Source organism: Equus quagga, chromosome 20, assembly GCF_021613505.1.
Source record: "Equus quagga isolate Etosha38 chromosome 20, UCLA_HA_Equagga_1.0, whole genome shotgun sequence".
In the NCBI taxonomy this organism is placed as follows: Eukaryota; Metazoa; Chordata; class Mammalia; order Perissodactyla; family Equidae; genus Equus; species Equus quagga.
This window is the reverse complement of record NC_060286.1, coordinates 23,683,040-23,707,003: the sequence shown is the minus strand read 5'-3', so window position 1 is coordinate 23,707,003 and position 23,964 is coordinate 23,683,040. Positions and strand designations below refer to the sequence as shown.

Here is a 23,964-nt window from a genome sequence, read left to right as displayed (position 1 = left end):
AAAGAACCGAGGTATTTGATCTGAGGACTCTGAGTTCTTAGATTTGTGTATCATTTACCTCATTACTGATACAAAAATCAAAGTGTATTTGGTTTACTTTGGGAAAGCAGATTTCATGTCTTTAAAACATGATAAAAAATTCCTCTGAGAAAACAAAATGAGACTATTCAGGAATTTGTATATACCTGTTTTTAAAATAATCATCTAGCTAAGTGGTTGTGTCTTGATAAAACACTACCAGTGTCCACCTAATAAGTGAGGCTGAATTTAAAAAATAGATTTGGGGGCCAGCCTGGTGGTGCAGCAGTTAAGTTTGCACGTTCCACTTTGGCGGTCTGGGCTTTGCCAGTTTGGATCCCGGGTGTGGACCTACACACCACTTGTCAAGCCATGCTGTGGCAGTCGTCCCACATATAAAGTAGAGGAAGATGAACACAGATGTTAGCTCAGGGTCAGTCTTCCTCAGCAAAAAGAGGAGGACTGGCAGCAGATGTTAGCTCAGGGCTAATCTTCCTCAAAAAAAAAATGGTAAAAGAAAATTAGATTTGAATTTCATGCTTTATATTTCATCCTGGAAGACATGCTAATCCTTTTCTATCTGCTAACTCTTAGAAAAGCACAAGGATTTATTTAATCGAACAAAAAATTAGTCTTCAAAATTGAAATGGAAACAGAGTAATAATTTATGATTATGGTATTCTGCCATTAGCCCAGTTGGATGGTTTTATGTATGTGTTATATGTTAACTTATTCCAAACTATCATTTTAATAGCACCACAGGCTTAAAAAGGTTTTGAGAGATTATCTTATTAGCCTCCCTCTCTACCTTGAGAACAGGTACACTGATAACATTTTCATAACCTCCCTTGGTAGCATATCTCACTGTACAATCATCTTCATTGTGAGTATTTTATCCCCATATCAAACTTGGATTTTTCATACTGCAGTTAATTCTATTAGTGTCACCATCTCCACTGAGATTGGAATAGAATATCTAGCTTATTTGCTCTGTGCACTAGTATCTACTGATTCTTGAAAAGGGGAGGTGTAGTATCCTTTGCTCTCAGTGGGAACAAACTACACTACCACCTCTGGAGTGACAGGAACCAGAATATATCTTAATATATCTTGTCATGCTCTGTGTTCAAGTACTCAGCATATGAGTGAGGCAATGTGTAAGTGATTTTTTAAAAAGCTACTGTAAAACCATTTATAAAGAATGACCTATTTTATTTTAAAACAATATCATCTGGTGGTTTCCTATGAGGTGTGGAGTGAAACAAAGTAGAGGAAAAGTTGTTCCAAAGATGATGACGGTTTTGACTGCTTTCATTTCTTTCTTTCCATCTGTTGCATTGGGTCACGAATTTAGGGAGAATGAAGAGATCGAGTGAAATTTTCAGAAAAGAAAGGATGGGTTCAATTTGGTGGTTCTGAGGGCTTTTTTCCCTGAAGGAATTCACCACATATAACTTTACAGTGTGTTTTTCTCATCTATTCCCCTCCCCCCAATCTTGGATGTCTCCAGAGGTTAATAAACTATCGTCAAAACTAAATAACATTTGGAGAGCCTTACTATACCTGGAGAGGTTTGGAAAGCTGGGGGTGGGGGTTGGCCATCAATTTAGATCTAGACCAGGTCAACAGCAAATGAAGGCTCTTGTCTCCTAACAGCTGTTCATGGCTTCTGTGAAATGAAATGGTGGCTTCTGGCCAGTTTCTGGACAGCTGTCTTCCTCACAAAAAACATTGCCACAATTGGCTTTAATTGGCTCTCTTGCTGGCAGCCTCCAAAGGCAATTCATTGAATCTTCTTCTCTCTTCTTCCTTCCTCTTTCCCCTCTCCATGCCCCCCATCTTCTTTCGCCTCCTCATTTTTGCTTTCCCCCTCCTGTCTTTTCCCTTTTCCTTTCCTTCTCCGTCTTACCAGTAGGTGGCCTAGAAAAAAAAGAGCAGCAGCAGTTCCTGAGGGAAGAATGCATCAACACCCGAGTGCGCTCTCTGCCAGGGTTTGCAAAGGGCCCTAAGACTCGACTGTTAGGATAGAATGCTCATACCTCCCACAGCGCCTGCCTTCTCTGCCCCAGCTCCAAGTTGCTTTGCTCAAGTCACGTCAGAGTTTACTCTGGGGGTGTCTATTTTATCCATTGAGCTTCTCCTTTCATCACAAGGCAGGGAACACGGCTGTGTTTGTAGAATGGATGGGCCCACAGGGAATTTTGAATGATTCAGTAGTTGTACAGTTTGTGATTCTCTTCTCTGATAAGAGCTGCGCTATTTTGGGGGGATATGTATGGCAATCACATTCCCAAACCTAAAATCAACACACCTATCTTGACCAAACATTTTTGGATTCACAATGTATTTTTTTGACAAATTTTTAATAAAGTAAAAATGAAACTCCATTTTAAATTATATTTAACAATCCACTTGAATCAGAAGGAATAAAATTCGATGAAACTAAGACTGCTTGAAAAATCCACAGCATGAATTATTAACTCCACAGAATTCTTCGATTGCTCTCTGGCTCCTTCAGATAACAATAAAGAAATAGTAGTGATAGCTTCTATCCTTGAAATTTCCAAATCTGCTTTCTGGTTATCCAACTTCATTTTCTGAGTCTCTTGTACTGTGCAGAAAGTCCTTTGCTGGTCAATGGGTGTCCTACTGGTTGTAACTTAAGAGGAGAGAGACAGAGGGGACAATTCACTCCACCATGATGCTGATGTCAACCCCCTCAGTCTCAGTTTAAGAGTCAAAAAGTGGACTAAAGGAAGATTTTTCCTCATATACTTATTTTTCCAACCAGAAGGAGGCAATGGTAGGACATGATGCTCTCTTACTATGGAAAGAGAAAAAATTGAAATAATTTTACAGTGGTTCTGCAGTTATAAAAAAGCCAAAGCATTTTGCCCTAGGCTGCCTTTCTTTGGAATTTAAAACCTGTGTACAATATTGCATGGGGAAATTCAACCAACGTGCCACACATTGGTTTGCATTTAACTCATCACAATGTTGATTGCTAAGAACACATACATGACCAAGAAGATATCCAAGCCTTTCAATTGATCATATGAAATCTAAACCAGAAGCTTGAATTGGGGCAATATTAAACAGACGTGAAATTGCAGACACCCTTTGCAATTTAGAAGGTAAAATTACTTAGGGCAACCACTTTTGGCAAGGATTTTGATTCTCAGTGTAATGACCAGCACCCACAAAACAGTCATGTAGGAAAAAAGTGAGGTTCAGAGTTGGGAAAGTATCCCAACACAACTCTGACTCCACAACCTTGACGATCCACCTTCTTTCATCTGTATGATGGGACAAATCATACTCTGTCACATTATGGGTTATTTTTATTACTTAATGGATACACAATTTCTTGAAGATCAAAGCACTAAATGTTATTAAAAATTAGAACAAGCATCTGTGAACCATTCATAAAAGAGAAATAGTTTTGGAGAAATTTAATTTCTAGGATGGACAGATTGTCAGGGAAAGAATGGCTTTTGGTTTTGTGATTCATTTATTCATTCATTTAGGAAAAATGATAGAAGAAATATGAGAAATGATATGAACAGGTTGGCTATGTGCCTATTCTTCTATTTAAAAAAAAACAATTCTGACTTCAAAAAAAAAGTAAAAAAGAAAAAAAACCCATTCTGCCTTATAACCATTTGTAGTCTGGATGTCCCTTGAACTTTGCATTTAAAAAGAAAGCAGGAGCTGGCCCGGTGGCACAGTGGTTAAGTTCACACGTTCTGCTTCTGCGGCCTGGGGTTCACCTATTCAGATCCTGGGTGTGGACCTACACACCGCTTGTCAAGCCATGTTGTGGCAGGCGTCCCACATATAAAGTAGAGGAAAATGGGCACAGATGTTAGCTCAGGGCCAGTCTTCCTCAGCAAAAAGGGTAGGATTGACAGCAGATGTTAGCTCAGGGCTAATCTTCCTCAAAAAAAAAGGAAGCATGTTTCTGATTTTCTACCAATCCCCCTCCTTAGCTTGCCATTTCCAAACATACCTCTCTCCTTGAAAGCAAATGACAAGTGAGGAAGAATTGGTTTATAGCTGCTAAAGTCTCTACTTTGAAGGAGCACTGGTTTAATTCAAACAGGGCAAAATGAATGTCTGCGACAGGGAGAAATTTTAAGGCTTGGGCAGTGAGTGGAAGCGTCATTTCCTGAGTCCACACCTTCTTCTGTCATTGTTGGCTGGGACTTCATCTGGCACTGCAGCTGTCCCATCTACACCAGTTAAAATACCACGTTGTCACCTCCTTCTCTTTGTCCTTTCTTTCCTTCCATAAGGACATTGAGAAGATTAAGAGAATGAATGGAATAAATGTATATATATTATGTACACAAATAACATTCTTTTGCTAACAACATATACTAGTCATAGGAAGAATATTTTTCTATGTGGTTTATATTCACTTTTCTAAGCTCTGAAGTCTTCTCTAAAAATTTAGTCTATGGGATGGAAATCCAAAACTCATCATGGGCTAAATTGATGATAAAAATGAAAGAATCAGGTTTTGAAGATGATAGGAAGTAGTGAGGGTTGTGTCAATGGAGGGGCCACACCCAAGTCCACCAAGTACAATTCTGGGGCACCCCAGTCACATTATATTGTATGTGAATGGTGCCCCCTAGTGTGGAGTAATGCATGCCCTGCCCATTCATTTATTGGGTACATCCTCCTTGAACTATATTCCAGGCATGGTTCTAAATGCTGGGAGATAACAATGGACAAGGCAGACAGGAATCCTTGGTCTTCAGAACCTAAAGGCATTCTCATTCAATTATTATTATTGTTATTTTTTTAAGGCAAAAAGCACTACACCAACCAAATAAAATGCATCTGCATGCAGAATCTAGCCCAACGGCCCACTGATTAATGACCCCTGCTCTAGGCTTTGAAATAATTTCTGTGATCTTGCAGGTTTTAGCCACAGGGACAAAACACAGAAATGGACTGACCACAGGTTTGCCCCCACTGCTTAGCTCATGCTTAATGAGAGCTCTGTGTACACAGAAAAGTCAGCTAATGAAATTTCAATTAAAATTCTATGTCACCACCCCAGTGTCTGTACTTGCCACTCCTTCTTCCAAGAAAATATAATTCCTAGAGGTGACCTGTTAGGTAAGTGAGGAATAAAAAGTAGAATGAGGTGAGGGTCATGGCATTCTGCCAAAGCATTGTCTGCTGACATACCCGTCTGTCCTGGAGACTAATGGGAGAGGCGAGCCATTGAGCAATGGTCAGTGTGGCTCTTGAACCAGTTCAAAGTCTGCTCTTAACCACCTACAAATTTAATTAAAATTGTTTTCAAGCTAAAAGGAAGATTCCCTAAAGGGCTAGGTCTCTTAGGGGTTATGTTAGCAGAAGGAGGGGAAGTGCAGAATTTAAGAGTTCTCCTATAAAGAAGTTATTTCTCAGCCTTATGGTATCTTAATGCCATTTGATGGCAAGTATTAATTTAATCTGGATATAGGCAAAATGGAACTAAAAGAAGATCTGGTCACTTAACTATTTTCATGTCTGGAAGATTTTTTCTTTTTTTTTTTTCACATTGGAAACTTTGGTAGAACTGAAAAGACAACTTGTACTAATTTTCTGCAAGAAGCTTTAGAGAAATGCTGTGATGATACTCAAAGAATTTAAAAGTTTTCCACCTCACAACTCACTCTGAATTTTCTTTAAAAAGTTCATGACTCAAAAATATTTAAAGAACCTAGCTCACAAATCTGACAAGAGATTCTCATATATAGGTATAAAGATCGAATGTAAGCATTCACATCTTCCAAGAAATAGAGCAAAGATCCTCTATGGTTACTCTTTCTCTTTTCTACCTGTCTGCCAGGATTCTTTCTTTCCAAAGCCTCTCATAAATGAATAATAATAACAATAATAGTAATCAGAGGGGAGAGTGTTACCCTATCAATCTACACGTGTTATTACTTTTCCCAAAGTTTGGGAGCATTTCCTGAAAATCCTCAAAGGTATTAATTTTTTTCTCTCTCTCTCTTTAAATCACAAAGCAAAATTCCGCTGTCCCTCTGCCCCCCCTTCTAAAAAAAAAAAAGTTGTCGAGTTTTGCTTTTTTCTTCCCTGCAGTCCTGGCCAAAGTAAAGCCCTCTGTCTCAATGACGTCAAGATCTTTACCAAGATCAGGCTTTCATTTCTCTATTGCAGCAATTAGCCAGGGAATGTATAAAAGGCTTCAGGGAGACTCACTGGGCTGCAGAGAGAGAGAGGCACTTTGCACCACAGACAGATAGCTGGAAGGAAAAGCCAGAGGGAGTGAGGAAAAAGAGAGGACTCAGTCGCTCCTGGGGATGGGAGAGAGTGAGTCGGGCTGGGAGAAGGAGAACAGAAAGTGTGTGTAAAATGGAGTAAAGAAGGGGAAAACTACCCTGAAAGCACATTTTTAAAACTCTGGCAATTCAAGAGAGGAACAGGCTACGTTTCTGAACATAGAGACAATGAAAAGCTACAGAAAATTTTGCAATCTCTGCCACAGTCTCATAGGTGCCTGGAAATGAAAGTAGAACTGCCTGTCTTTAACGGACTCTGAGAGGGGTAACTGGATTAGGGACGGGTACGCCAGTTTTTTTTTTTTTTTAACATCTTAAATCCTGAAAAAAAAAAAAAAAAAGCAGCAGCTCCGAATTGAATGAATTGATGGGCACACTCCAACTGCTGGGCTGGAAAGACTGGACTTGGTCTTGCCATTTCTGCTTCTTTGAAAGAGGAGACAACTTGGGCTTCCTTTTAATTTAGTTTTTCTCCTTCTCCCCCCACCCCCAACCTTCCCTCTTACCTCCCCCACCCCCTCTATCACCACCCCCCTTTTAAATAAGAGGGTGAAGGGGAACCAGAGCGCACAAGGGAAGTGACTCAGGAGGCAGAGAAGATGGGCATCCTCAGCGTAGACTTGCTGATCACACTGCAAATTCTGCCAGTTTTTTTCTCCAACTGCCTCTTCCTGGCACTCTATGACTCGGTCATTCTCCTCAAGCACGTGGTGCTGCTGTTGAGCCGCTCCAAGTCCACTCGCGGGGAGTGGAGGCGCATGCTGACCTCAGAGGGAATGCGCTGCATCTGGAAGAGCTTCCTCCTCGATGCCTACAAACAGGTGAGCTGCGCGGAGAGGGGCTTCTCCTTAGATCAGCAGGGGCCAGGGCCGGAATGTTGGGACTGGAGGCCGTTGGGAGCGTTGGGGTGAGAGTTGTGGGGCCTTATTTGGGGGGGTCTGGTGGTTATGCTCAAGTCAGCTCCTGCGTTTGCTTTCTACGACTGTCACTCAAGTTAGATTTGGGAGTGACAGGTATTAAGCTGTAATGACTGTGTGACCTAAAAGGGGTCTCTCTAATAGGAGTCGTTAATGGCTTGCTGTGATTTTGGAGTAGAGGGTATTTGTGCTGTGGAAAAACTTTGAGAAAACTCAGAAAATACTGGGGGAGGGGAGACTGCTGCATTTAATCTGCTCTTGTCATGAACTGGGATTTTGATGTTTTGCCTCATGAGAGGCACGTTGGGAAAGACAGTTAAAGAGCGTGGGTACTGAAAAGCAAGAAAAAAAACGCCGCTACTCAAAACTCTCAAAGTTGACAGGACTCACAAAATGGTCACGGCAGGTGTGATTTGGCGTAACAGCCTCTTCGTTTCTGGTGGAGGTAAGAGTTAACGTAAGCAAGCTTGTGCGCAGCGTCATCCTCTGCTCTGATACGCATCTGAAATCTTTTGAAGGGGCACTGAGTCCTGAGTTACATGATATCAGTTTGCAAAAGAAAGATCTGCGAACTGGCTGTCAGAAATCCAGACTTTGTAAGGGAAACCACATTTGTTTTGTTTCTCAAAAGTAAAATAAGTTGTCTTAGAAAGAGGAGATAGGTCTATAGTTCATCGCCATTTCAAAGCTGTTATAACATGTGCCTTAGCACTGGCACAGTGGCCTCACTTACCTGAGAAAGTCGTGTCTCAGCGGCTCCAAACCAGAGCTGATGATCTTTGTTTCTAAGTGAAGAATGCTAGCATTCCAGCCTTTTTGCTGCGTGATGTTGGTGGAATGTTCTCAACTCAGATCTTAAGGGGTAAAGAGGAACATTTTGGCACTGGTCCTTTGTCAGTTTACCCCCTCCTCCTATGCCCATACAACTCCTAAAGGTCCCTGGACTTGAGAAGAATGGACTCGTTTGGCAAAAGTTGCTATCGAAGCAACAATCTTGGTTTTTCCTAACAATATCGGGGGACCTTGCCCAAGATGCCAGGGAATGGAGTTAGATATGGAAGCCAGTGAAGGAGTACACTACAGGCAGGCAGCACCTCAGAAACAAGAAACAGAAAGCTCAGAATAAGAGAGGGAAGGGAATGAGTCCTCTGTAAATAAACCCCAGAAAAATAAATCTGTACACCAGGAAAGGAAAAGAAGTAACTTCTAGTCACAAAGAATCCAGAGTAGGATTGTTCCACTGAAAATCAAACAAGTGTTCAAGAAGAAAATATCCTTTGTGAATTAAGAAGTTTTACTACATGTCTTTGTTATTGAGAGTAACCTGAAGAAGGTTTGTATTTGTTGTCTTAAAGACAGGAGAACAGAAAAAGCTCTTGTTAATAGGTGAAAATTCCTTTATAATAATATGAAACGATGCTCAAAATGCTAACAGCAAAACACCATGTATATTATGAATGTGGGGCAGATGGGAGATGTGGAAAGGAGATATTGAGATGATATTTCATTTCCACAAAAATATACATCAAATGTGAGTTTTTATGTTTTATTTTGGGGGTAGAGAATTTGGAAGATAGTGGAGTGTACGCAAGTATGTCAGCAATATTATTAATTAGAAAGTTCCCTCCTCCACATCTGTATTTCGCAGGTGTTAGGAGATAACATGGCCATTTCAGTGATTTGATCTCAGTGTATTAAACTCTTATTTTTTTGAGAGGCTATTGACTTTTTGCCTATACAAGAAAAATCACTGCTTGGGTGAATTTTACTTATATGCATATATACTTATGTAGAGATCTCTCACATAAAATGTGGGGGCTGTGATGTTACCTACAAATATTAAGTGAAGTTATTTCTCCTACTAAGCAGCTTATTGAAATAAAAAGGGAAAAATAAATGCCTCTTTATGAAACTTTATTATTTATTTTTTCACTAATGCATAGTGTTCCATTGTGTTGCAATATTTCGTTATTCCTATTCCAGGAAATTGGGAAGGATGAGTGATTCGTTTTCTTTTTTTGCATATGGTTTATGGATTTCTCTCCTGATTTGATTAGTGACTAAGTTGACGAATGATGTTATTGTGTTTGCTTTTAATGGTTTATATAACAGCTACCATGAGAAGAAGCAACCCAAGAACCCATATATCCAGAGACAAGACTGAACTGGGCGTGTAATTAATGGAAACATTATGAACACACCTTGCCCTGAATTTAGATCTCCTCTGTCTCCAAGTATGGCAAGGGTGGTGGTGGCTGTGCTGGCATTTGAGATGGCACTCAGAATCTCTGAAACAGGTTGAATCACTTCCCTGAATTCTGTTGTCATCTATGCCACTGTCGTTGGGTGTAGCCATTTCTAGGGACATACTGGAGCACATTCTGTCTGAGATGGCATCACAGTATTTCACAATCCTGACTTGCATTATTTTGAGTCTACCTCCCTCAGAAGGAGAGTTTTCCAGGATGACGGGTGTGTGTTCATGCAATACAATTATATTTTCAATTCTTCTTGTTGCTGAATGTCAGATGCTTGGGAAGCTATTTACAGGAAGCACAGTAAAATTGTTATCCTTGTGTTTGGCTCCTGTAAGAGGTAACAAAGAGATTAAAAGAGAACAAAATAAAACAAAAGACCCTTCCTCATTAAAATGTCTAGTGAGATTTAAAATTAACTTTATATGGAAGCCTTTAAAGATAATTTGGGTTTGGTTAGAGGGAGTTCCATGCATGGCTCTAATGAAAACACAGGTCTGGAGAAACTTGTGAGAGGTGGAAGTGAATAATAGCTATTGGTTATTGAAGTTTCCTTGGTCAGTGTCATTGCATCTAACACTGCATCCTTTTGCAGCTACTCAAAGACTAGAAAATGCAACCAATAAGAAAATTACCCTGTGTGGGAGCCTGGCCCCTACCTAAATGAAGTGTAAAAGTAAACGCACAGTATAGATGCTGACAAGCAGTTTAGCTTCTGCATGGTTAATACTGCAGTGGCACAGAAAACATATTCATTTGAACATATAATTTTGGTTTTGAAAGGATCTCTTTAACATTCTCCTCCTCCTCTTCATTCACCTCAAGCCTTTTGACACTAGTTCTACAATGGAAAATGGCTCTGTTAAGAGAGAAACATTCCCAAAAGAACACAAAGAAGGCCACAGCCAGAGCTTGTCCATCACTTGGATGAAACACTGGAAAATGATAGAGCTTAGAGCTACACTTTCAAGTTATGGATCAGAAAGAGAATGGCCAAAAGGGAGCTGAACTGAGAGGAAAGAGTAGGTAGCTTATTCTGCAACTCTGATTTATGTGGCCAATTTGAATGGAAATGGTTAAATTGCTGCTTAATAATTATTTGGCTATGTTTGTAAGGACATTAATGTAGCCTGGTCATTATGTCAACGAATTTGAAATTTCCTGATAGTTAATAAAGCCATTCCAGGGCTTTGCACAGCAAGAAGAATGTGTAAAAAGTGTCTGTCAACCCCCCATGCCCATTTTTATCATTTGCTTTATATTCTATCATGAGATTAGGTGAGATTTTGTCCAGAAGCCTTCCTCAGGCTGTGGAAAGGAAAAAAACAAGGTTAGTAGTATATGCTCTATTTCCAGCTTCTACTTGATGAATGGTTCTTTCTTTTTTTCCCTCGCCCTGCATTTCACAGTCCACATGCTAAACCAGCATTATCCTTTTCCTCATGCACTGAACACTGTCGGTAAAAGGAATCCCATCATCAAGGGAATCAAATTTATATATATGCCATATATTTACCCTCTTGTTCATATTTATAAAGATGGCTATCACAACATTTGAACTTGGCCGAGAGAGGTCCCCTGCTGTAAAAATGCAAACCCTTTATTTACCTCCCTTGTTGGTGTTGTGGTGATGTGGATTACAAAAACATAAGAAAGAACAACTGTAATAGTGCAAATGAGACAGAGAAAAGTCAGTGATGACAATATTACATTTTACGTATGTCCTTTCTGATCCTTACAAAATAAAGGGACCCTTTGGGAACATCGGAACTTCAAGACCAATTAGTGGAAATGATGCTTCTTGTGTTTGGGCATTAAATACTGGGCAAGGTTCTCTTTAGAGCAGCTAGTGCTGGCAGGGAACGAGGTACCGACCTAATTACTCTTCCGCAAGAGTAAAAAATGCCTTTTGAATGCCTCTTTGGCAAATATGTCTCATTAAGGACAAAAACCAAACACAAACCCTCTAAGAAGGAGAAATTAAGATGATAGGTAACTTGTGGCCAGGAGACTTTCTGTGCCACTGTGGGAAATTAAAACAAAGTTTGGGAGTACCAGGGGATAACTTGTTTTTGTTGAGCTTCTTTCCTGCAGTCTAAATGTTATTATGGGACCAACTTTATTTTCTTCATCATTTTGGCTGTTTGTCAAGGAATGCTTTGCTCCTGGGGAAAGCAAAGAATCTTCCATCATTGAAGACAACGGTGATTCTCCCATTCCATCTCAGCAGGGTGCATATCCGAGCAAACCAAGAAATCCTCCACTTGAAACTCTGGTCATAATAGGAATTTAATTTTCACGATGATCAAATGCGAAGATGAAAAATGAACAATAAAGTCCTTCTAAAAGATTTTTCTTTTTAGTTTAAAACAAACTTTCATCTTTAAAATTTCCAAGGATTTTTGTTTTTGATTGTTGCTGAATAGTCCTCCATCAGCAGGTTTTAGTAAAGGCGGACAAATTTTATGATTAGTATATGATGCTTATAAAAACAGACTACTGGTCTACGCACTTTTGGGCTTACACATTATGGGTGTGTGTTTTTTCCTTATAGTTTTATTAATAGCATTGATCTTACCTATGCATGTTTCCTTACCTGGTCACCCTCATGAACAGGATATCTGTTTATGACATTCTAATTTGCAGTAGGGTCCCACGGCAGCTCAGCAAATTAAAGAGGATTGGCTACTTTCGTTTTATGCACTGACCAGCTGAGATAATCAAAACAGATCAACAGCATTAAGCGTTGATTATGGCAGTGCTCTACAGTATGGCTCCAGGATTCACATTTCCAGAGTATCTGCCTCAGTGAGCTCATCCATCACCCAAATATAGCTATGTTCATTTCAGGCCAAGGTTATTATTCAGTGTAAAATTCTTCACTGACCCCTACCTGGGATTATAACAACTATCATTCATTCAGTAATTCATTCAACAAAATTTAAAAAGTTATATATATTTTCCAGTTTAACAAAATGCCAAACATCCCACACAAAGAGCGGTGTGTATTTTGTAACTCCTAATTTTTAATTTTAAGGTGCAGTTGTTGTACTTGTTCTAAATTTTCCAAGGTAAGCCAGTCTGTGTATTTTGGAAAGAATTATGTGGCCACACTATACATTTTTACTAAGAAGAAGGAAAAGGTACTTTAACTTTCCAAGAAAATTAACTACAGGTAACAAGAGAGCCACCTGCGACTGAAACATCCGATTAGATTACTTAGTTGAATGATCTGGAATAAAGCAAGGGTCAACAGTCTTCGTGGGTGAGAGTTAGGGACGGCAGAGGCCCAGTTAACAAGACCACACAATTGTTCCTAGGTCTTAAAAATGACTTCAAAAAGCAGGTGGATATTTTCACCTACTAAGGACTTAGAAGTCTGTAGTCCAAAGGTGATCTTTCTCCTGTATGTGGATCGCTCACTTAACAAGAAGTTGCTACAACAGCTAATGCATTCAGACTGATCTGAATGAATTCAGGTCTTTAGATCACAGTATGTTGAGGAACACAGCACAACTATGTTGTTAAAAGGAGCCCTCCTAGAACTCTATCGTTATTGCTATTTTAAGTGGAAAAGATCTAACAAGATGGTGATAGCAATGCTACCCGCCACCTAAATCTACAAAGAAGTACAAAAAGAATCCATAGATTAAAAGTTTATAATACCTTTAAAATATCTATCTTTAAATTTTGTGTATGTTTTAATACCTCAGCGATGAGTGTAGCTCATATAAAATAATTCAGCTAGAAGTGTCTTATTAGGTTTCTTCATCTAGTACCACTTGCAGATTAACCAAGAAAATTAATGTAAATAAAATAGCTTTCTCCCTGATAGTGACTGAAAACCAATGTCCTTAAGTCACTCCAGTGGCTTCCTTTTCCTAAGAAAGAAGATTGTTAGTCTAAGATTTCTTTTAGAAAAATAATGGTACTTGTTTCAAACCTACCCTGCTTGGATTTTTCAGAAGGGAGAGAAAGGTTTTCTTTAATTCTTTCTCTACAGTTAAAATGAGTTATGCCTTAACATTAGATAGAAGCTTCTGAATAAAAGCCCTTGAGTGTTTTTTTATCAGCTTGGATTGTTGAGTCGTTAACAATTCACTTGTAAGTGACTTCAATTAACAGCAGTGTTGTATGTGGCTGTATTTATATGAGAGGAATAAGTCGATTTGGTTGGAAGTGTTTTGTAATATTAAGAATAGTGTACAAAAATCAATTGTACAGTCGTAAGTTGTCCCTAATGTTATTGGCTTTGACTAAACCATTCTAGGGGAAGAGCCAAGTGTGTTAATTCAAACTGAAGTAATTGGCTCTTTTATGTTGCCTGCTTTTTATTATCCATTTACAGATCCAAAGGCCAGCAAACTTTCTTTCAGTCTGTGTTCAACTATTTAACCCACATGCGAAAGGGGCACATGGAACAATTTTCCTCTATACCTCTTCTGCCTGAGTATTTTATGATTTAGAGGAGCTTGTTAATAAATTATGGTAGAAAAGCAAATGGTTTGTGATTTTCTAGGTAAAAAGGGGGAAACAAACAAAAAAATCACGTAAAAATGAGAAATTAAAGAATTCTGGAATGATTGCATGTTTTTGTTCATTTAATGAAAATGGTGAGGTTCTAGTCATAAGGACAGCGAAGTAAGCAGCAGCTGTAGAAACTTCCAGGAGGCCATCATATTGAGGAGAGCTCAAAGCATTTCTAAGGATAATTTTTTTTAAACACATAATTGCCCAGGAAAATGTGTTTAGGTGGCATCTAATAATGGCAACCTACACCCACACAATGATTTATAGTGTACAAGGAGTTCTTTTCCTTATGTTATTCTCCTATAACCATATGAAGAAGACAAAAATTGTTATCACCATTTTACAGATGGGGAAGCTGAAGAGGTTTCAGTGGGAGTAGCCCTTCTTATAAATAGTGGACCACAGAGTTTCTAGCTCTGGCCAAGAATAGAGCCCATTGATATCATTGCCCATGGGTTGAGATGAAATGACTTTGCATCATGCAAGAAAATCAGTCTTTCCTGAGTATTTTAGAATTTGGAAGTGAGAATCCATAAAGAGGTACTATGTCCCACGACTCTGATAATTTGTATTAAAGTAGACCCTTCACTTTTAACTTTTAAAATAAAGTCAATTAATCATTTGTTATTTAGTGTGTGCTAAGCATTGCCAGCAAAGTAAGGATAGTAAAGAATACCAGCCTCAACTTAGTTATGAAGAGAGTTAACTGCAGTGCCTTCAGTGATGAAAATAATTACCTACAGTGGATATACAGGATGAAAAAGACTTTTATTCTCCATTCTTTTTTTGGCCATTCTTTACATTACCTGCCATGATGCCTCTTTACTCAAATCAGTATATGTTTACCATCCTCTGAAGGAAATACTACATTGTATTAGAGCCAATTGTTTTTATAAATAGTAAATTGAAGTGGCAATGTGTTTAATGTGTTATCCTCTCCCTCTTTCTTTTTTTTCCCCACTAGGTGAAATTGGGTGAAGATGCCCCTAATTCCAGTGTGGTGCATGTCTCCAATCCAGATAGAGGTGACAACAGAGGAAATGGTGCCCAGGGGAAGACAGTTGATGGAACTGAGTGCCATCTTCTTGACTTTGCCAGCTCTGAGCGCCCACTGGTGGTCAACTTTGGCTCAGCCACTTGACCTCCTTTTATTAGCCAGCTGCCAGCCTTCAGCAAACTGGTGGAAGAGTTCTCATCAGTGGCTGACTTCCTGTTGGTCTACATTGATGAGGCTCATCCTTCAGATGGTTGGGCGGTGCCTGGGGACTCTTCTTTGTCTTTTGAGGTGAAGAAGCACCAGAACCAGGAAGACCGATGTGCTGCAGCCCACCAGCTTCTGGAGCGTTTCTCCTTGCCGCCCCAGTGCCGAGTTGTGGCTGACCGTATGGACAATAATGCCAATGTAGCTTATGGGGTAGCCTTTGAACGTGTGTGTATTGTGCAGAGACAGAAAATTGCTTATCTAGGAGGAAAGGGCCCCTTCTACTACAACCTTCAAGAAGTCCGGCGTTGGCTGGAGAAGAATTTCAGCGAGAGATGAAATCTAAGTTAGCGGTTAAAGGTATGATTGTCATAGAGCTTTTTTAAGAAAACATTATGTACAGGAAAGGAAACTAAGACCTGAATCCACTATTTCAGCTGAATCCCATGGCCTCACTGAAAGACAGGAATTTACTTGTCAGAAGAACATAAACCTCTAACATCTCACTACTTCTTTCACCTCTCAAATGGCATTTGGCTAATAGTAGCCCCATCACTTCTCTTTCTAGTGAAAAGCCCTGAGTGACAAGATCCCAAGATGGAGGGGAAGAAACCCTGTTTCAGCATGTCTTCATTCTGCCTTGAGAAAGAAGTGAGACGGCTGATGCATACTTTGGGACCTGAAGAAAAGACTTACCTGAATAACTACTATCTGAGGGAGGCTACTGTCCTTCTTAGTATAAGGGGTATTGCCTTAGCTTTATTCAGCATGGATAGAGCCCAACCAGAAAATTCCCAAATGTTTACTAATAAGGAGTCCTTGAATCCAGGCCATGTGGTTAGGACCTTGGTGTTTAACATGTTAGAGTAGTTTCTGATGTTCTAGTTTCTAGCCATGTAGTGCCCTTTGCCAGTCTAAAAATCCCAGAACTCACAGGTATATTTGTAGATGCCATGAATAATCATCTGAAATCTGAGGGTTACTTTCTAGGCAGGTGGAGAAAGTGCTAGAAGAAAATCAAATTGACAACCTAGGAAAAGGAGGCAGAAAGATTAGGAGGCTTCATCAAGATTCACCTTGAAGCTGTAGAGTGAGACTAATTTGTTAGCCACAGAAACATGAAAATATACACAGGCCAGAAAAAGAAGCAGCTCGACTAAAAGTAGCATAGAGAATATACATATGAAATCAATGTATTTATCATATACTCCTAGATTGAGGGAGAAAGGGAGATTGAAAGGGAAAAAAAACATACTTTGATATTTGTATGTATGAGGATTTTGTTGTGGAAATAATTATTTTGAAATATGTTTGTGGTGTGTATGTTTTCATGGGGTGAATTATACCCCATGATACTGATTAAAGGTAAAAGCAGTGGGTCCAGTGGTACTGGTCTGTCCCTCTCCATCCCTACAATTCTGATGTGGCCCCACTCATTCTTGGTCTCAGTCTCTATAGCAGTGTTCTCTGAATGCTAAGCTGAAGAGTGTCCTCTTTAGGTCAGCAATATATATGTATATTATAGATATTCTCGCTGCTGTGGGAGGTGGGTGCACTAGCCGTTCAGCTACAGCACCGTTTTCCTCCCGAAGTAGGTGATCTATAATGAATAATAGGTGCAAACAAGTGAGGCTTCTTCAGTTGTGAAATAGAAGAAGAGCAAGTTAGTTTGAGACAATTCCCATCAGTAATTTTGGAGGCTTTGATATAAGGCAACCCTCAGTTGCATAGAATTTGGTAAAATGGAATTCCCATTTACATTTGAATTTGGACTTGGGTCTTCCTTTGTTCCTATTAGCTGAGATCTAGTAATCTAAGGCCTCTATAATACATTATTATAATGTTATTTTAGTATAAAGATACCATATTTTGCTTTAAAATAAAGACACTATAGTTTTACTTATATGTAATATAAGTAATATCTAAATATCATAACCTCCAAAAGAATAGACCAGCCAATTTTGTATCATAAATTTTCTATTGTAAATTTGAGGATGCTGTCAAATCACAGTATATGGTTGCATTTATATGTACAGTCAAAAGTTCTTACGACCATTCCATTAATAATTGAATCATAAAATAAAGCTAAGAGAAACAGATATCTAAAGTTGAAAATATCTTCCTGAACTAGTTGCCTGAAATGAGAAAAAAGTGGGAACTGAGTGTGCAAAAACCCAAAGTCTGTAAGGAACTGAAGAAACACAGCAGTCATATCACTAGTTTATCGTTTAGATATTAAAGCACTGTTGTAACTGATTATTTTTTACAGCAACATTTAAGCTTCCTAGTGTTTTAAATTCTACAAAACACACCCACAAAGAAACAAAGCAAATTTTGAAAGTGTCATCTAATGAATTTCTGGAAAATCACATTGAGAATAGATGATTTCAAAGTCCTCAATTGTTAAACACTATATTCAAGTCTTATCAGTGGGCCCTATTGATTTTTATCTTCAAAATGGTGTTGAGATTTATGTGTTACCCTGGAAAAGTAAAATGAAAAATTGGTTATGGCACACTCACACAATTGTCCTTCAACTCCCCCTTTGTTCAACGTGTGCAATAATGGAACAGAATGTTAGAGAAGCTGGTGGGGGGATGAGATTTGGGTAAGGCAGTCAGTGCTAGGCGTCTAGGGAAAAGGATGATGAAAAAAATCACCCAGTTGTGATATATTTTTAAAGAAAGTGAAGGTTGTGTGCGGGCAGTTCCTCTCCCAGAGGACAGTCCAATGGAGAAATGAAGCAGCAGAGGTAAACATACAAAGGCATAGGCTGAATATCAGGGAAAAAGATACGTTCAATAGAACACAGATGAAAGAAAGGCTTTTAGGGGGCCAATGGAGAAAGTGAATTGACAAAGCTCAGGAATCCTATAATATATACAATGGTTTGGTGTTACCAGAGTTATGATAAGCCTGTAATTATGTAACCTATTTATCTCAACACAAACTTTTATAATTTCCTGTGATGTATCTTTTATGAATTTAACAAGAACTCATTATTTGAGATAGAGGAGAATCAATGCTTAGCTGATATGCTCAGAGAAATTATCAGATTGTCAATACCCACCCCACTTATCCTGTCTTTTATAAAGTATATTCCTTTGAAGAGTTGTAGTTCTTATTCTCACAAGGCAAAAATTATATATATATATAGCATATATATAGTATATATGTATAATATACTATATATATACCTTTGAGTTCTTCTTCTTAGTACCTAAACATTTTTCTCCCCATAGCCTATGTTTACATGGAGCTTTCAGTTTAGCCTTTTAAACTGAATTAGCTTGTCTATTATTGAAATAGTTTCCAAGCAATTTTAGATATTATCATAGCATCGGGATTTACTCAAACGTTTAGTGTTTGAAGACTTATGTCTTGGAGCTGTTCAAAACTACTTTATTTTATTGATTAGAGAAAATACTAGTGAAATCAACACAACGTGACTTTCTTGAATGGGCATGAATGAAATGCCTGCACAATAAGGTAGAAGTGTTTGAAACAGATATTAACATGTAACTGACCTCCTTAGAGGCAGATTAGTAACTCTGTTCTTGCTTTGTGTAGCTAAAGTGACGGTCATTTAACTTATATGACTTTTTATATTCATGTTTTGGATCTTTGGTCCTAAGTCTTCACCTTGTTTGTAGAATGGACTTCTGACTTTTGGTAATATCAACTTCAAAATGCTTATTGAATTACTTAAGTTCTCCCGCCATTAACTAGGAAATGCCTACTCCATGATCAAGGACAGAAGAAAACCTGCTGTCTTGCATTTTGCCTGAGTGTATTTCACTTTTTGGGCTCGAATAAAAACTATGAAATATGGTGAGGTCATGCGTGGGTGCTGCCTTGCTGCATAAAATACCAGAGGGGCAGGTTAAAGACAACATCTATGCCTTTGGGAAAATTCCCAGCTGACTACGAGGTACCCTTAGCATGCCCTGTGGGCTGTGTACATGGCAAGAGAAATGCACTGATGTACAGGATTTGCCATTCTGTAAACCATAAGAGGATAAACCTGGACATTTATTCCACTGTCCTCTGACTGATGGTTTAGGAAATAAGCTTAATTAGAATCACATGGCCATTACAAAGGGGAAAATATAGACTCTGACTTCTGTACCATTGAAGGGTTAACGAAAACGTTTACCAGCATTTGGAGCTTTTCAGAACATGCCTGATGTCATGTCTCCTAGCAGTGGAGACTAACAGGGAGGCTTTTAATTTCAGGAGATTTTTAAAAAAGTGATATTGCCAAAAATCAGAGCTAAAGTGTTTCTAGTTATATTCCAACCTCCTCCCCGCTTCCTCCTTTATCTTAAAAATAGAAGCCAAACGCAGTCTTCGTGTGTACATGCAGAATGGGGCATAAGTACTGACCTTTGCTAGGTGATCAGCACTCCCTTGGTAGTGTCTTGAGATCTGGGCCTGGGAAAGTGAGGAAGTTGCTAACTGGGAAGAACTAGCCCCTGAGGGCTCGGTCTACTGATTGGGGAAGATTTGAAAAGAAATTTCTCACCATTGGAGGGCTGCTCAGAGTCATTGAGTGACTTTAGGATGAACTCAACATTGGGCCACTTCCTAATGCCTTATGTTTTGGATAGCACCAGAAGCGAGGTCTCAGACTCAAGAGACCTAGCTCTGTTCCAAGGTGAGTCTTAACCAATAGAAAGCAAACATGTACAGATATCCAAACAAGACTGCTCATACAAGTTGGGGCTTGCTGCCCATCTGGGGCAGCAGCACCAGAGCTCCAGGGAGTTTATTTAATATTTACTGGGGAGACTTCGAAGACCCTGGAGATGTTTAATGAAGTCACTCTTTTGGCTCAAAACTCCCTCCTCCCCTGAAAAAGCAAACAGGTAAACACATAAGTGAAAGAAGCCCACAGAAGGGAGTGGGAAATAAATAAAATTCTCTCAAGACTTCTCCAGACCATGTCACTGGTTGGTGTGGTTTTTATGTGTGTTAGGATTGGAGGATGTGAAGACATAAGTATTCAGTACTTTATAACCAAAGCAATTAAAAGATATTGGGTAGGGAATGTTGGCCAGTTTTGTTTAGTTTTGTATCACATTATCACCAGACTCCATCACTAGCCCAAGTAATCGGGCCCCCGAAGAGGGAGACAGGGATGTGCAGAGGTTACCAATGTGCAAATGATAACTACTGACGAAAGAGTCATCGACTCAGTTAGTGGTTGGATGTAGTCACATTAGTTTGCCTCTGCCCATCTTTGTCTCCCTAGCAAGGAGAATATTCGGGGTGTGATGCTGTGAGTACTGGGTAAATGTGGTGAGAATGCATGTGCGTATATCTCTGCTTCTCAGTTGCAGAAACAGAAATGTTTTGGAGATTATCAGTAGAAAGAGTGTTATTATATTGGTGCTGAGTGGTATGTGTGCTTTTACAATTTGTTCTTGTATTTTAATAAACTTTGAATAAAAGAGTAAAGTTACTCTTTGATTCTATTTGTTTATTTTTAAATTACTCTCTAGACCTTGCCCCTGGCTGGGACACATTCATGGCTGACAAGGGAAAGAGAATCCATCACTCTAATATTTATTCCTTGGTATTTGTGGGCAAAGTCGCCAGCAATGCCAGGTTATTTTAATCTCATGCTGTGTGCCAGAGTCTTCAAGGAAATCAAGACAAGTTAAAAGAAAATCTTCAGATACTTTACATATTCATGAACAAGTTGCACATGCAATTCATGGAATGGGGCCTGTTAAAGAGACTGTGGAGGAAACTTTTACTTTGTTATGTTTACACCCTGAGTTTTCTAAGTGCAATAAATAAAGTTTCCAGGAAGCTGGTTAAAGCAATACATACACATACACACCCGCGCTGTGTATGTATGCCTGTATATGTTGTCATTAGTGTCATGGAGTGGATTCCAACTTCTAGCAACGCTGTGTACAGCAGAGCAGAACTCTGACCTGTCTTTTTGCACCATCCTCTCACTTTAGAGGCTCCACTGTTATTCTTGGTTTTTCATGGCCAATGTTTTCGGAAGTGGGCAGCCAGGTCCTTCTTCCTAGTCTGTCTAGCCTGGAAACTCCACTGAAAACTGTCCACCATGGGTGACCCTGCTGGCATTTGAAATACTAGTGGTATAGCTTTCAGCATCACAACAACATGTAGCTGCCATAGTATGACAACCAACACATGTTGTGGTGTGGTTCCCTGACCTGGGCCATGGTAGTGAGACTGCTGAATCTTAACCACTAGACCACCAGGGCTGGCTGTATCTGCCTGTGTGTGTGTATATATAATTATATGCTCGACAGTACATTAATGTGGAATGAAAAAAAAACATCTGAACACGTTTATATTAAGCACTTTCCACTATGAGAAAGCATAATGGATACAAATGGTTCACGGACCCAGTGGCTTCTTATGACAAGAAATATATTTGCAACATGTTAAATGTGTGCATTTTGTTCCTGAAAACAGCTTACTTACCCAAAGTGTTAGTATCTCTTGAGACTCTGAACTTGCGCATAATTTCCTAGACATAATAATTTCTTTAATATTTGTAGTGTCTTATATAACATTCCAGGATTTTAATGGAAATTTAAAGAACCATTATTTTGACATCTACTGATTTTCTGTTCTTCACAGAGTGCCCCCTGTGCCAGGCGCAACGGGATGTGCAGAAGCAGTCAAACTAAACTCACAAAGACATGACTTCCTTAAGGAGCCTGTCATGGATTTTTCAAGACCCTGCAAGTGACAAACTCAAATTTAGTCTCCAAAAAATACAACCACAGAACTTATTGGCTGATATAACCAGACCCTGAACATGATTGGGATGAATCCTGCCTCAGGAACAGCTGGATTCAGGGACTTAGAAAGCTTTAGTGCTTGCAAAGTCTTCTGTCACTGCTCTTTTTTGGGTGTCAGCTTATTCTCTCAGGCCAGCTTCTCCTTACGTTGATAACTTGGCTGGGGGAAACTCCTCACTTACAGTCTCTCTTTTTTTTTAAATTAAGGTATAATTGACATATAACACTAGATTCAGGTGTGCAACATAATCATTCAGTATTTGTGCATATTACGAAATGATCACCACGATATCTAGTTAACATCCATCACCACACATAGCTACAAAATAATTTTTTTTATCATGAGAACTTTTAAGATTTACTATGTTAGCAACTTTCAAATATGTAATATAGTAGTATTAACTATAATCACCATGCTGTGTGTTACTTACATTCTAACAATAAGGCAGTTCAGATAGACACAGTTCAGATAGAGTTTGACTCTTCCCCCAGGGAAGGACTTGAATTGGACGAGCTTGTGTTCCATGCCCACTCTTTTGGCATGGAAGTAGGGTTTGTTACCAGAAGAAGGAGAGCACGAAGTGCTGAGAATATGCAAAGGTACTAGAAGTTAACTCAGTGGCCATGATTTTTAACTTCCCTAATAATAAGGGTTACGAAGAGGCACCTCAATAAGTGATTAGATATGTGCAATCAATAAAAACAAGTTCAGAGGGGCCGGGCCCGTAGGCGAAGTGGTTAAGTTTGCGCGCTCTGCTGTGGCAGCCCAGGATTTCGCCGGTTTGGATCCTGGACATGGACATGACGCCACACGTCAGGCCACATTGAGGCAGCGTCCCACATGCCACAACTAGAAGGACCTGCAACTAAGATAGACAACTATGTATGGGGGGGATTGGGGGAGATAAAGCAGGAAAAAAAAAGAGAAGGTTGGTAACAGTTGTTAGCCCAGGTGCCATTCTTTAAAAAAAAATAAAGTTCAGAGATAGGAAGGATCCTATGGATAGAGCTCTCAGAGGAGACTGTGGAGTTTAAAAGGACTTCAACTGACCTAGAAGGATGGGCAAGATTTAGATAGAGAACAAGATGGACTGTCTTCCATTTAGCAAGTCAATACATATTTACCAAATGTCCATTAGTTGGGACTAACAAAGCCAAATCAGTCAAAAAATAAGATACCAAAATGTGTCCATCATACTTAGAAAGGACAATTCAATATAATTAAGTAAAAGTTAAGAGAACTGAGGATAGAAGCTATGTTTCATATTTCTGTGTATTTCTTCCTCTCCTGGGTGAGCAGATATTTAAATAACTAAAATGCAACCACCAATGAATGTTTCGAGCGCCTATGAAGTCGTAAGTAAAGTACTAGCCATCAAAAGAATAGCACTCAGTGGCTGTGTGTACAAATGGTATAAAATAGTTTCCCCCACTGTAAGTGTTTACAGTCCAGCTGGTAAATCAAAAATCTAAACACGATATCTAGGGTACCAGATATAAACTCCAAATGTACTGAGCCTAAAAACCTTGAAGTTTGCCATTTAACTCCATCTAGAAGGACCTTTAGAAAAAACTGGAGAAAAAAACATGGAAAAGAGCACTTTAAAAACAAGAAACTCTCCCAGCAACATTGAGCCCTTAAAGATATTCCAGGAAAATTTGTAATAAAATTCCTTAATATAATGCATTGTACTGGGACATTCTGCAAAGGTATTCACAATCCTTTTCCAGTTTTTATGTGGGTGAGGACTCGCTGTGGCTTAGTCATCTTAGTCAACTGCTGTGCCCTGCTTGGGCAAAAGACAAAAGGAAGATAGGCTAGAGGAAGAGGCATAGAATAAATCCCCAACATCTGCTAGTGCAAACACTTGAAACCTTTTCATCAGGAAAATGCAAGGTCTGTTATTGTGAAGTTGATGAGAGGTCCTGGGTGAGCTTGCACAT

At 39.2% G+C, this 23,964-nt stretch overlaps 1 protein-coding gene across 3 annotated transcripts in view; it reads left to right on the top strand.

Annotated features, from left to right (window-relative positions):
* The window catches only part of DIO2 (iodothyronine deiodinase 2), a 209,708-nt gene extending 189,018 nt beyond the window's left edge, over positions 1 to 20,690 (top strand). Inside the window, exons 4-6 of one of the 3 annotated variants that reach the window (XM_046647434.1) lie at positions 6,870 to 7,144; positions 14,990 to 15,586; positions 15,795 to 20,690. In XM_046647434.1, coding sequence (XP_046503390.1) covers positions 6,870 to 7,144; positions 14,990 to 15,577 — 863 coding nt within the window. In that variant the 3' untranslated portion in view covers positions 15,578 to 15,586; positions 15,795 to 20,690. Of the gene's footprint in view, positions 1 to 6,869; positions 7,145 to 14,989 lie in introns of all 3 variants that reach the window. The other 2 variants (XM_046647433.1, XM_046647435.1) reach the window with 2 other exon arrangements.
* The last annotated feature ends 3,274 nt before the right edge of the window (positions 20,691 to 23,964 follow it).